Genomic DNA, 13,604 nt, shown 5'->3' on the forward strand with positions numbered 1-13,604 from the left:
TGGGTGCTCAGGGGGGAGGACTTTTCTCTGTGGTTGGAGGTGGTGGAGGAAGGGCAGTCTCTTAGTCATATTTCTTCTTCCCTGCTAATTTTTTGAAGCTTGGATCTCAGCCTGGAAGCGATGGATCTGTGAGCAGATTGCTGGTGAAGCCTTTAAAAAGGGATAAATGTATTTCGTAGGACATACCTACGGCTCGCTGGTGGGTTGGAATGCATAAAGCGTAGGGGCTGGTTTTGTGCGCATTCGTCAATGTGATGAAAATACAGAATAACTCAGTAATACTTTTAAGATCCTGACAGATCCATCTTTACATTACAATTAGAAGCTCTTGCTAATTTAATACCGGGGTTATCAGTTAGCCCTGTATTTCCCTTTGTCAGCAGAACCTTCAAAAGTGCCCATAATAGCAGCTGTGAATTATTCAGTTACACTCCTTCCTCTATTGTTGGCTCCTTTCACCTTGAGAATGACAATTTAATAGCTACTGTATGTAAATGGTAGGTGTGCAAATGCCTTTTCTTTTATACATTTAAAAACATAGAATATATTTCATTGAAACATTCAAAAAAAAACCCTTAAGATGTACGTGTATCTGCAGTTGACCCCGCTGGTGAGTTTTTCTCCTTTGCTCATTGCAGGGATGACGTGCCAAGCCAGGACATCCTATACCGAGGATGAGGTGCTCTGGGGTCATCGTTTCTTCCCTGTTATCTCCTTGGAAGAGGGGTTCTTTAAAGTCGATTACTCCCAGTTCCACGCGACGTTTGAGGTCCCCACCCCACCATACAGTGTGAAGGAGCAGGAGGAGATGCTGCTAATGTCCTCTCCTTTGATAGCACCCGCGGTGAGCAACAGTAAAGAAAGGAATAACTCGGTGGAGTGCCTGGATGGTCTTGATGAAGTTGGCACAAAACTACCTTCAAAACTGCAGAAAATAACTGGGAGGGAAGACTTCCCAAAAAAACTCCTCAGGATGAGTTCCACCACCTCTGAGAAGGCCTACAGCATGGGAGATTTACCCATGAAACTCCAGCGGATCAGCTCGGTCCCCGGGAATTCAGAGGAGAAACTGGTGTCTAAAACCACAAAGATGATGTCAGATCCCATCAGCCAGTCGGTGGCCGACCTGCCGCCCAAGCTTCAGAAGCTGTCGGGCGGCGGCAGGATGGAAGGGAACCTTCCACCCAAACTGAGAAAAATGAATTCGGATCGGTTTACATAACCCGCCAGGACTTCTAGCTATCGTTTAGAGCTTGAACTGCTACTGGCAAGGGCAGGGTGGGCAGGAGAGCTGGCCCTCCACCAGCCATAGGTGTGCTGAACTCTGTGGTCCCCGGTGCGCCGGGAGGCAGGAGCATCCCCTCCGTAGCGGTGGCTGTGCTGTAAGTACGAACAACGGGATGATCGGCGAGCTGATGTTCGTTGGCATGTAGTATCACAACATGCATGCAATAATAGTGTGCAATTTTTGCATATAGTATTATGGCATGACTCCTACTATATTTATACTGTATATTCTGAAAAATATGGAAAGGGTCGTTCCTTTCCCTGTATTTCTTAAGAGTAAGTAGTAGGTAAAACATGCAAGTGGGTAACTTTCAGGGTAACTTATAATTTAATTTGAAAATGTTTTGGGTTTGGGTTTTTTTTCCTGATGTGGATTGTGACGTTTTGTTCAACAAAGTAGTTATGGTGCATGTCTTTTTTCTTAAAAGAAGGTGTATTCGTTAATACTGAACACCAAATCTGCTAGCCTTAAATTAACTGCTGGTTTCTATTTTGCTTTAGCATTTTCTTGGGGTTTCTTTTCCTGCATCTAGGCTACTGGAAAAAAATCTAAATGTATTTCATAAGGCATTGTTTAGAGAAGAAACTTGTACTAATAAGCCTAGGCAGAACCGTAAATAAAGGAATAAAATTCACACTTTAGATACAGTTAGTAAAAATTTTTAAAAATATTTGTGATTTATAATATATGTGCCAGAAAACCATTATAAATAAGCAGGACGTGCTTGATTTCTCATGTTGATAGAATAGCTAAACATCAAAACAGCTGAATGTCTCCATGAAGCCAAGCAGGCATTTATTCCTGATGAACTGCATCCCAAGGCAGAGTCATCATTCCCCTAATTCCGCAGTGCCCAGATTTCACTCCCTCTTGCTTTGACGGCCCAGTTGGGCTGGTAGCGATGCAGGTGATGGTTGCGTGAGCCATGACCTTGCAGCCGGAGCTGTGCGAAGTTGCGGCAAGTCCCAAGCCCGGGTGGGCACAGGACACACCGGCTGCTGGCTGCGCTGCCGGTGGCATCACTCCTTACTGCTTTTGCTATGGTGAAAATGATGTTTAAAGATGTTCTTAACTGAAGTTGACCCTGTGGGTTTCAAAATGAGTAATACTTTGTATAAATGTTTGGTTTGATATCCTTCTGTGCTTGTGTTTGGGTTTTCCTTTATCCATCTGGTTTTGCTCCAGCGGGGTCGAGCCAGGAGGGCTGGGTGTTGTGCGGGTGCCCCTGTGGTCATGGCTTGCGGTGCTGGAGCATCCCGCACTGCTCTGGACCCTCCACAAAAAGCTGGAGGCTGGCTGCTGCGATGCCCAGGGACACTTCTAGTCTGGGGTCTGTATTTGGGGGCCATGTCACGATGGCTTCCCAGAGGCTCCTTCTTGGAGGAGGAGGAGGTCTAGGCAAGATGGAGTGATGGGCAGCATTGACAGAGAGCTGGGTACGAAAGCCACCACCAACAGCGACCAGGAAAAGGACTCTGCGTGACATTGTCTGCATGTAAAACCCTTGAGACCACAGCCACGTGGTCCCAGTCATGGACACGTGTGGGTCAGGAGATGCATGCATAGCTTCAGTCATGGATGGGCACTTCTGACTCGTGGGCTCTGGACCATCCTGCACGAATGTTGGTGCTTGATATGTGACTAATAACAACAGATATGGCAATCTTTGAGGAAAAAAAATGTTTTTGTTATAAACACTGGCATGGAATAAGAACTTAGAAACAGCACAGCTGGAGGGTTGGCTCGGACACCGCTGTGGCTCAGGGCTTTCACTGGAAGTTGCAATGTATGACTGGTCAGTTGCACACCCAAGGACTTTATACTAACTTCCAAAGTTTCTTTTCATTGTTTATCATGATTTTTGAGTGGCATTGCATGCTTTTTACACCTTTGTCTATACTTCAATTCTCCGCACGTTATTGTTGAAGGGAAGGTCATGCATTGCTCCCTGTGTGCCAATCCAGTGCTCTACACATGCGGTGAGTGGATTGCTGATGTGGCAAGATAAAATCTGGACTTCTTTTCCCCTCTTTGCTAACACTTCCTCAGGTTGTCTTGTAAAATACTGCAGACTTTTGTACCACACGTAACTCTTCTACCAGTCCTTGACTGACAGCAAAAATAGCCATGTACAAGTCAACAGTAAAAATGCCACCAAGTCCAAACCAGAGAGCCAGAACATTAATTGGTGTGGTAAACATTTGGCCAGCGGCACAGCCGAGTGATGAGTCTTGCCAATAGGCTTGAGCAGATTGCTCTGGTTTTGAAAGAATGGTCTCCAGCAGCTTGACCTCTCCTCAAACCTCCTTTGGTTTGTTTGGGGTGGATGGGGGACCACTGCCTCCTCGCCGGGATGCTGCCGGAGTGTGACCCAGCCAACCGGCTGCGCTCTTGTGACGCTGTACTTGAACTAGGTGGTCATTGTAGATCCCTTCCAACTGAAAATATCCTCTCCTTCTCCTTTTTCTCCTTCTCCTTCTCTCTCCTCCTTCTTCTTCCCCTTCTCCTTCTCCTTCTCCTTCTCCTCTCCCCTCTCCTCTCCTTTTTCCCTTCCCTTTCCTTTTCTTTCTATTCTACTGCACTCCATATCTTGCCCTGTGCTGCCTGCATTTTTGTGGCTCTGGTAGGGAAGTGCAGGTGCAAGGTGGGGGGGTCCCTTGGGGGGTTCCCCATCTTTGCTGAGTTCTCCTGCCATCAGCATGGGGGGTGGCTCATGGTCCTGTTGACTTTTCTTTATGGAAAAGTAAATGTGCCATGCCCCCAGCCTAGGAGCAATGCTGTTTCACCAGCCGTGCCCTGGGGCCACCAGCATCTTCCCTCCCAAGAGCTGCGGGGAAGGTGCTGGACTTCTCGTGCCTGGTGTGAGGCAGGTGGCTGCTCAGCAGCTGCAAAGTCCTGCCTTCGGGAGAGCCAAGTGGCGTTTTTGTTTGGGAAACTTTGGATTGAGTCTGTGTACAAGAGTGAATTAAGTAGGAGCAGTGTGAATGTGTTCTACAGATTGAACTTAAAATAGGTGACAGGGCAAAGTGCTGTAGCTGGCAGTCTGAGCAGCTGCAGCTTACTCAGTAGCTTGTATAAAACATGCAAAAGTGTGTGAAACCCTGGAGAAGTAGCCTGGCTTTTATTAAAGTAATGCCATAGAAAATACTAAGTTACGATTAACTGAAAAGTTTGATTTTTTAAAATCAAAATATGCACCCATCCTTGATGGGTGCAAGATTTCTGAGGCTTGTGGCTTGTATTGCGGTGTGTTACATATGTTAAGATGACAATGTATGTGTCTCATTAATACGAGTGAAAGTACAAATGTGGATGATAACTTCCTTTAGTTATTTATTTTAGGAAGTTACTTCTGGTTAATATTTCATTTTTATTGGTGTGGCCAGTTTTTTTCCCCCCTAATTGATATTTTAGCCCAGCCCTAACGCTTGTGCTAAGACAAAGTAACTGATTGCACAGCCGGTCTGTGTTCTCTACTGCTGAATTTATGCTTGAATTATATTGTAAATTGTACATATTCAGATTAGAATAAACTAAATGCATTTTCTGGCATGCAGTCTATAACTGTATAAATGTACAAGTTTATTTGAATTATACAAAATAACAAACTCTTGTATTCATTAATACTGCAAGCTCAGTTTTATCTAAAGCTATATTAAACTTTCAAAAATTGTTCGGTTTAAATGTGTTTGTCTTTTGTCCTGTCCACTTTTTATCACTTTAATAAATGACTTTGTATTCAAGCTGTTTAAGGGCTCCTGATTTCACATTTAGTGTATGCAGATGGCCAAGCTCTTGACTGATCTTAAAAGCAGCAGAAATAAAACCTGAGTTTAGCTGAGCTGCGTTTTCAGGATCCTTGGAGGTGGTCTGGCCGAGCCCAGCCCAGAAACACCGAGTCAGGAGTCCGCCAGCTCCGTCCTGAAGGACAGCAGAGAGCAGAGCCTGAGGTATGTGCAGAACACCCACGGGCAGCCCCGATGTGCCCATCTCCTGCTGAATTTTTGAACTTTACCTGAATTTATGAAACACTATTTCCTCTGTAGCACAGCAGCTGGGGAGCTCTCCTTCCCCTTGCATAGAGAACTGGGAATTTTTATCATTACCTCCCCCATCCAGCCCCAGGAATTAATTCTCCAGAAATCAATAGAGGCTATCAAATCTCTCCCCATTAGGAGACCAGACCTTCCTCTCTGGTTTTTACTATAAATTGTCCGGTTAGTGGCTGGGCATCACCTCTGAGGGTGAGCAACATATGTTCTGTTCTAACAACAATAAAAGGATGACAAAAGGTGTGTGATGAGAGTTGAGTTTTTAACTCCTTCCCCCCAAGAGGCTGCTGGGTGAAGAGCATAACCACATTATTTTTTAACCCGTTAACCACTCGCCTTGCTCTGAGTCCTGACCTTATATTGCTGGTCCACCATAAATTGCCCCTGTATGCTAGTATTTTTTTTTTTTCCATACTGTTAGAAGTGATGAGATAGTAAAAGTTGGAGGTTTCTTTGCCTACACACCTGGTTTCTGCTCAAAGTTTTATTCTTGGGGTTATTTCCACATCCCTTGGTACAGCATAACTGGGGTCACCCAGGAATACCTGTATCAGCTAGCGGAGATCCTGCCTTGCAAGGAGCATCCTTGGGGAATTGAGGGGCCGTCCTATTGCTCCCTGTGTTAAAACCGCTGCAAACTGAGGTGTAATTGGGCTGCAAACTGCGCTTGGTGTAATTGAGTTACCACGTGCGGCAGAATGGAGACACGCCACGTGGGGCTGTATCAGTCACCCCACAGCATCAGGCGCAGAGTGCGTTTGAGCTCATCTCCTCAGCCGTGGCTGAAACAAGTGAGTTTGCAGTATTTACTGGGAGATAGGCCAATGAAACTGGAGGTAGGTTTTAAATACCTACCTAGGAAACATGTCTGCCAGGGAGGACGGGTGACAAGGAGAGAGAAGCATCCCTGGTATACGAGCTCAAGAGGAAATACGTTCTCATCCTGTGTCAGGGTAAACAAGGAGAATTTAAAAACCTCTAAATCAAGTGTGAGGGCTTTACGCTGCCATGGCAAGGAAGGATGTGGGGCACATTGCTGGGGAAGTGGGGGAATTTGCTGCCCAGGCAGCCCAGCAGCAGCCCTGGCCCCACCAGTGGTTTGAGCTACGAACCCCAGCACGGGCAGGATTTATGGATCAGGTCACTACTGAAGGCAGCTGCATCCATATATTTTTTTAAAGCATTAGGTGGGGGTGACAGGTGGCTCCTGACGGCGCTGCAGCTCACACCAGCCGCCCTGTGACCGAGCGGGAGCAGGAAGGGCAGTGCGGTATTCACGTGTGATAAATAGTTACACACCACACCCCCCCCCCCATGGAATGGAGGTGATTTACAGTTATGATGCTCACATTTCCATGTTACAAAAAGGGGAAGGGGGGAAGGGAAAGAGTGTGGAAGGGAAAAAGAGGGGCACAGACAGAGAGAACTCATCCTTTTATGACAGCCTAATTTTTCTATGGTTATAAGTGCTATTTAGCCTAAGTGCAATACTGGTTTTGTTAATCTGTTTACACCACTTCCAAGCACTCTCTGATTGCTGCAGAAATCCACTTGAATTATTATTCCCAAGACAAACATCTGTGCCTCATCAATCAGAGGCTGGGAGGCCCTCACTGCTGTGCTCGGCTGTGTATGACCCCCCCAGCCCCCGCCACTGCAGCGTGCTGGGTGATGCCTGGGCACAGCATCGAGCTGCTTCTTTTAACCTCTGGAGCCCAGGTGAGCTGCTTCTGGGAGGGCAAGCAGGTTTGTGGACAGAGTTGGCCCCAAAGTCACAGGGAGAGAGAGGGTGGTCTATCCCAACTGCCTCTACTGTTGCAGCACCCATGAGTTTTGCTGCTGAGGATGTGGTCTGAGACCCAGCAGGGGATGTGCTCAGTTAGCATCGCGCATGCTGTACAGCCCACCCACCCACCCACGGCTGAGGGACAATGATGGACTGGTATGGGCTGGGGACTGTCAGGCATCTTGTCACTCCCACCTGGCTGCCCTTCTTTATGAGCAAGGCAGGGAAATAGGGTTCTCCCGTTTCAAAGCTACAGGTGTTTGACTATAGACATCCACTGGCTGAGACTTCTCTGTTTCATCCATCAGGGACCCACACCAGGAATAGACACCTGCATCTCCCTGGGCAGGGCAAGGCTGTCTAGACCCAAGTACTGTTACCATGCAGCGTCCTCCCCAAAGCCAACAGGTCTATTCATAATACTCGTGGACCATGGGCATCACCAAATGATGAATGGAGATAACCCCAATGCCATGAGCATTTTCTCGTTACTAAGCCCAGCTTACAGTCATGACAATTAGGCAACTCAATGAAACCACTGAGGCTACCATCACTTTCCTCCTGTCGAATGGGGGATGCTAATAAGAAGCAAGCAGAACATCACACATGACAACCAGTTATGCCATTTGTCTTTGAAACTGCTTGCCAGCCCAGGTGGCGAGCCCCACCGGCACTTGGCGGTGTCAGCGCAGCCCCACGCAGCAGCTGTGTTCCAGTGCCCATCTCCGCTCACCCCAGTGACTGGCTTTGCCAAGCTGGTGGAGGTCTGAGGAACAGCATGAGCATGACGTGAGGATGAGACATGCTGGTGATTGCAAATGCCGTGGGCTCAGCAGAGCTTGGTCCGTTTATCCAGGTAAGGCAACGTTCAGGTAAGTAAGTACACAGTGTGCACATAATAATTACTATACATTCCTAAGAAAACACATAATCTGTGACATCTGTGTATCCATAATACTATAGGTAACAGCAGTCAAGATTACTGTTTGGTAATTCAGATTTATTCCCCATTTTCACTCTCCAAACTTTTACGTGTATTTCTGTCTAAAGTGTTTGTAGGTTTACATAAGCTTTTTGGGCATTGCCTCAGGAATCAGGTCTTTGGACTTGTTCCACACCAACTGCATGCGAAGGAAAGCTCGTGACAGATGGACGAGTGTGCGAAAGAGAGAAAGCGAGGGAGAGCGCGGGCACGGCATCATCACTCGCTGTTGGAGTAACCTGCGGAGACTTTTCTCTTGGCATCCTCCAAATTTTTCCTGGTAAGGCTCCAGGCATCGTTTCCTTAAGCGTTCTAGGAACCTTTGTCAGTAACAAAGAAAAGAAAAGCCAAATTAACGCATGTCCCAAAATAGGGACAAAATTACATCCTAGGCTGGGATGATGCTCAGGATGGATATAAACATGACCTTATGCCCCACTCCAGGAAGGAGCTATATGAAATATACTGATTGACAACATTGATAAATCCACACTTTATAACAAAATTAATTTAGTTTTAAAATAAATTAGAAAAGCTTCCCTTTGAGATGATAAAACAAAGTATTTTGTTCTTTTAATTAATTCATTATGAATTTATATTTTTCATTTTATGCAAATTGGGTAAAACTCTCAACGTATTTGCTTAATATATTATTTGATAATACCTTGTTCTTTTAGTCACAAAATTCTCCATGCTAATAAGAAAAAAAATGGCAATGCCTGTGCATTGAGACAATTTGAAAGCAAGTGTGGAGTGCTAAAGAGTCAATGTAGGAATGTTTTTTTCAGACTATCATTACAGTTTAACCATGCCTTTAGACTCCTGAACCACATTGCTTTAATAGAGCACTGTAAGTGCAATGTTTGCTGCACGCATGCTCTGAACTGGCTGCAGAACGCCCCCAGCCTGCTGACAGAGGCTCCAGGCAGGGTAGCTGCAAGTGAAGGTGACGCAACGCAATGGTTCTGTCACCTCCATGGGACACAGAGGGTAAAAATGGCATCAACGTGGCGTGAAGTGTCACAGCAGCAGTACCGGTGCCAAAAGCATCGCAAGAGATGAGTTCAAAAACAAAAAAATCTCATAAACACGTCTGTCTCATCCATCTTTCTACCAAATTTGTTCAAATCTTACAGCCTCAGTAATGAGATTACCCAATCCTAAAATACAAATGTGCATCCAAAGAGCACATAAATATAATTTCCCATTGATGTTTATAGGAATATAGTAATTTATTCTGCTTCAGCCATTCCCAGTGGTATACGTGAATGAAAAGCTCTAAGTGAAGATAATTGATTTCTCTTTAACTGACTTTTGATGGTATGCAGCAGGGGAGAGCCAGGCAGGGTGCGCGTGTGGAGCAGCAGTTAAATACTGCAAGGCAAGGTAGCAACATTGCATGGGCTCCCTGCAGCTTCAAGTTTACCTGGTTTTCCCGGCTTCCGAAAGTCAAAAAGCAGCACCCTTCAGCTCATTCGCACTAGAGCTTGAGACAGTAAAATAAAAATTTCTTTTGTTTTAATACTGGGCTGCGGCTGGGCAACACATGACAAGTAGCTTTACCCCATAAGCTGCCTGGGGCTTTGCCAGGAGCTCAGGGGAACTGGGGGCTCTAACGAGGGCTGCTGAAGCTCTTTGGGAGCACGTGGATACTCAGGTATGGAGCATATGGATACTCAGGTCATATATCCTCTAAATGTACACACAAGTGCAAAACCACAGTGCATAAAAGTACCCATTTCATATGGTGGCTAGTAGAAATGTAGGTTTTGCTCATTTTCGAAGAAGCTGTCTAGTATACCCAGCATTGCAATATCACAGATAAAAGCCATCACAAATACTTACCCCCTAGGAAGCGCAGCCACCTCTATGTCCATATACCAAATCTATTTTCGATTACTCTGTTCGACACACAGCTCAAGCACCTTTTACTTCAGGTTCAGTAAAAGTGTCCTAATACCAACAGTTGCATTGCCTTAGTTATCAATATATAGTGATGCCACAAGGGTACAAACACCAGCTGCATTCCTCAAGGAAAGGCTCCCTCCTCCCTTCTTGGGGGGGAACCCATCCTCATTCCCACAGAGGAATGGAGATCTCACCTGGCAGCGCTGGCAGTGCTCAGCTTTGCTCTTCTGGGTTCATGGAAGGGGCATCACTTCATAAGGGACACAAAATACAATTTAAAATGTATGCTGAATGTTATTGATAAACATTCAAAGAACTCAATGGCCCCTTCCTAATGCATAATTTATAATTTAATATTAAAAAAGCAAGAAATAACAGTTTCTTCGACAAGACCTATTCTTAATTTTTATATAATATTCCTAAAATATCTGTTATAAAATCAGGGTCTCATGTCAGCTGCGCTACAGGTCCTGCATGGTGCAAATATTTTATAAGCAGTCATTTACAATTCTGCACACACACAATATTCGACTAGGCCACGGGGCCTCCATACCGATACCTTAATACTATTGCATAATTTATGTATTTTATATTATATTTTTCCTTGTGCATACATACTTAGTTTACTTAGCCCTCAGGAAATCTATGCTAAGGAAATGGCACACTCTGTAAGAAATGTCAGATACTGCTCCGATACGTCAGTGCCAAAGTTAATGGAGCAGAAAGACAATAGCAGAAGAATGTTCTTAAGTGCTTGTAGGTCTAGGTTTTGTGAAGACAATTTATTGTCTTCTTAAATCTAGACCTCAGAATATTATCCTATAAATAACTGGATGTGCAAAAAAAGAATGCTGATTTAGCTGTCCGTCCCTGTCCTCTTTACTCAGGCTGCCTTTTCTTTCCAGTAGTAAGTGAGTTGGAAGTGCTCGGGTGCTTTCTGGCATTGCACATCATTCTGCCTTGGGCTTAAAACCCCTGCACGGTAATAAGCTTATAAGCCATTTGCGTCCTTCTGCAGAGGCACATTGGGAATGCCAGTGACTTGAGGCTTTACAGTATTTGGTTATTGAGTGGTTAAAAAGAAAACTATTTGAATAAGTCAGTAAATGAGTTTGTAGTCACAAAGATAAATCTGAAATTAAAAAAAAAAAAAAGAAGAAAGGAGAGTCCTGGGTAAATGGCAGGGATCACCCCCAAGGTGAAGGAAGTGCTGACTGCCTGCCACCTCCAGCTTAAACTGAAAAATACCCTTCTAGTTTTGTTTTAAATGCTGTGCAATCTGCTCATTGATAGCCCTTCGGTTGTTGGGGGGGGGGAGGGTGTTGTTCATTTTTTTGGTTTGTTTGATTTGTTGTTGGGTTTTTTTGGCTTTTTTGGGTTTTTTTTGCAGGGGTGGTGATGGTGGATTTGCATAAAACTCCTTGCTCTGGGGATTAGCAATTGTCATATTTAAGTGGGAAAAAAAAGATATTTTTACATTTTCCTTGTTACCTCCCTTGACAGTGGAGACACCAGTGCACCAGGTTAGTGTGTTCTAATGGTGGGGTTCAGTTTTGTGGTCTATTTGCCATTGGATTGCGGGTGAGCAATCCCAGGCAGGGTGCAGAGCACAAAATATATTCTATTTCATTAAGACCTTTTTTTTACAATGAAAGAAAAAATATTTGCACAGGGTCCACAGGAGGGAAGGATTTAAGCAGCGATCAGGCCTTCTGCTCTGGCAGGACATGCTGGCATGGGTGTCTCCAGTGAACCGCCTTACTTTTATACAAATAAGCAAATATTAATGCAATTATTGCGATCGTAAAAAGTTCAGTTAGCCTGGTTAGGCCAACTGCCGTTGGGAGTCAGGTTGCTGCTGCTTCCATAAATACTTTATCTTCGTATTAAAATGGAAGGGATTTAAGAGATGGAAACTTGAATTACATTTTGTAGCTCTCTGCTTCAGTGCCTTTTAAGTAGTTTGGAGCATACAGACTGCTTCTAAAGAGTCCAGAAATAAAAGTTATATATATAGGATATTTTTTATGAGAGCTGAACTTTGTTTCCAAGTTTTTAGGAGCTAGTATATAAAAAATCATAGGAAAAATCACAGTTCTTCAGGATGGAGAGGGAGACGTTTCCCCAGGCTCTGCCTTGGGGCACGCTGCCCACCCCATCCAGTCTAACCCCAGCCAGGAGCTTTGCTCTTCCAGCCCGAGGTTCCCACAGCTGCTTTGGCATGGAACGAGCACACTACAAGCCATCATTCCGAAATCCCATCAGCCACACCTCCCTGCCAGGGGCTGTGGAGACGGGGGTCCTGCAGCCTGGCTGCCACCGTGCAAACCCCTGGTGCTCCTGCAGAGCATCTTTTCTTTCATCTTATTTATTCACTGCAAAATGTTTCTCTAAAGCAGAGGAAAAGATTTTGTAACTTAATTTTGCAACTTCTTCCTGCTTTAGACTTTCCTTTTCTCTTTTTTTTACTCTTTTTAATAAGGCTGCAAGCAGCTGTATTACAGGTTAAACAAGACAGTGCAGGCTGTGAAGGTCCCTTCTTCCCTACCCGATGAACTTTCCTCCTGAAGAATGCCTTGTATCAGGCTCCACAGTTTTGCAACATCTGGGTAAAATGTGAGCAAAGCTTTCAGTGACACACCAAGCTCTGGGAAGAGCAGAATGTGCCTGGACCAGGATCTGAACTGGCCCTGGGACACGACAGCCACTCTCCTCTGTGAGTTTCTTGGGTCTCATATGTAGAAAATTCATATATGGGATCATCCCAGGGATTTTCTTTGTCCCTCTTGTCACCAGTGGATAATTAATGCAAGTAAAACCCACCTGGTCCATCACACATCTGGCCTGCCTGGGTGCACACCCTGCATCACCTATACATAGGTGTAAGAGCCAGTTATATGTGTAAACACCTTTTTCCAGACTTTTACCTCTCAGGTGCATTCAACACAGGGTGCGAAATGCTGTTTAATAAGGCAGCCTGCTTACTGCTCCATATTGCAAACTGGTTTTGTAGAAATGGACCATTTGTGGATTATCTGTTTCTATGGTGATAGACTGGAATAAATGTGTTGTGGTCCTGGCTGCCTTCAGCTGCCTGTTTTCGGCAAGGTCTCCGTTATCAATGGTAAAAATGCAGCATCTAATTCCCCGTAGATCATCAGCTGAGACTTATAGACAAGATCACAGGCTTTAGCCCGTGAAAAATCACTGTGGCAAAACTGCACAAGAAAGTTACAGGTTGTACCAGCACAGTTAATAATAACCACCAGCCTGATGCCAGCGACATAGGAATTACTTGGGGGGGGGGGGGGAAGAAAAAAAGATGTTTTTCAATTTTGGTCTTCTAGAGCCAGAAATATCCTATTGTCACAGGCAGATAGGAAACTGGAAAATCCATAGATGCCCTACATAGTAATAAGAAAGGAAGCCAATGCAGACATGAGTTTTAAAAGCTTTAACGTTATTTGGGGGGAGTGTGTGTGTGGGGGGTTGAAATTAAAAAAGGCATGTATTTTCTGAAATAGTTCCCTTTCGTCCTTGCATCTGAAATCTGCCATTTCCAGTTTGGCTCCCACATCAATACACCAA

General features: G+C 44.9%; 1 protein-coding gene across 1 annotated transcript in view; it reads left to right on the forward strand.

The window, feature by feature from the left end:
* Window positions 1-12,281, forward strand: part of KCNJ3 (potassium inwardly rectifying channel subfamily J member 3) — a 63,085-nt gene extending 50,804 nt beyond the window's left edge. The window contains exon 3 of the mRNA XM_080398745.1: window positions 639-12,281. Coding sequence (XP_080254871.1) covers window positions 639-1,222 — 584 coding nt within the window. The 3' untranslated portion in view covers window positions 1,223-12,281. The remainder of the gene's footprint in view (window positions 1-638) is intronic.
* Window positions 12,282-13,604: the final 1,323 nt, after the last annotated feature.

This window comes from Falco punctatus (assembly GCF_963210335.1).
Source record: "Falco punctatus genome assembly, chromosome: 8".
NCBI lineage: Eukaryota > Metazoa > Chordata > Aves > Falconiformes > Falconidae > Falco > Falco punctatus.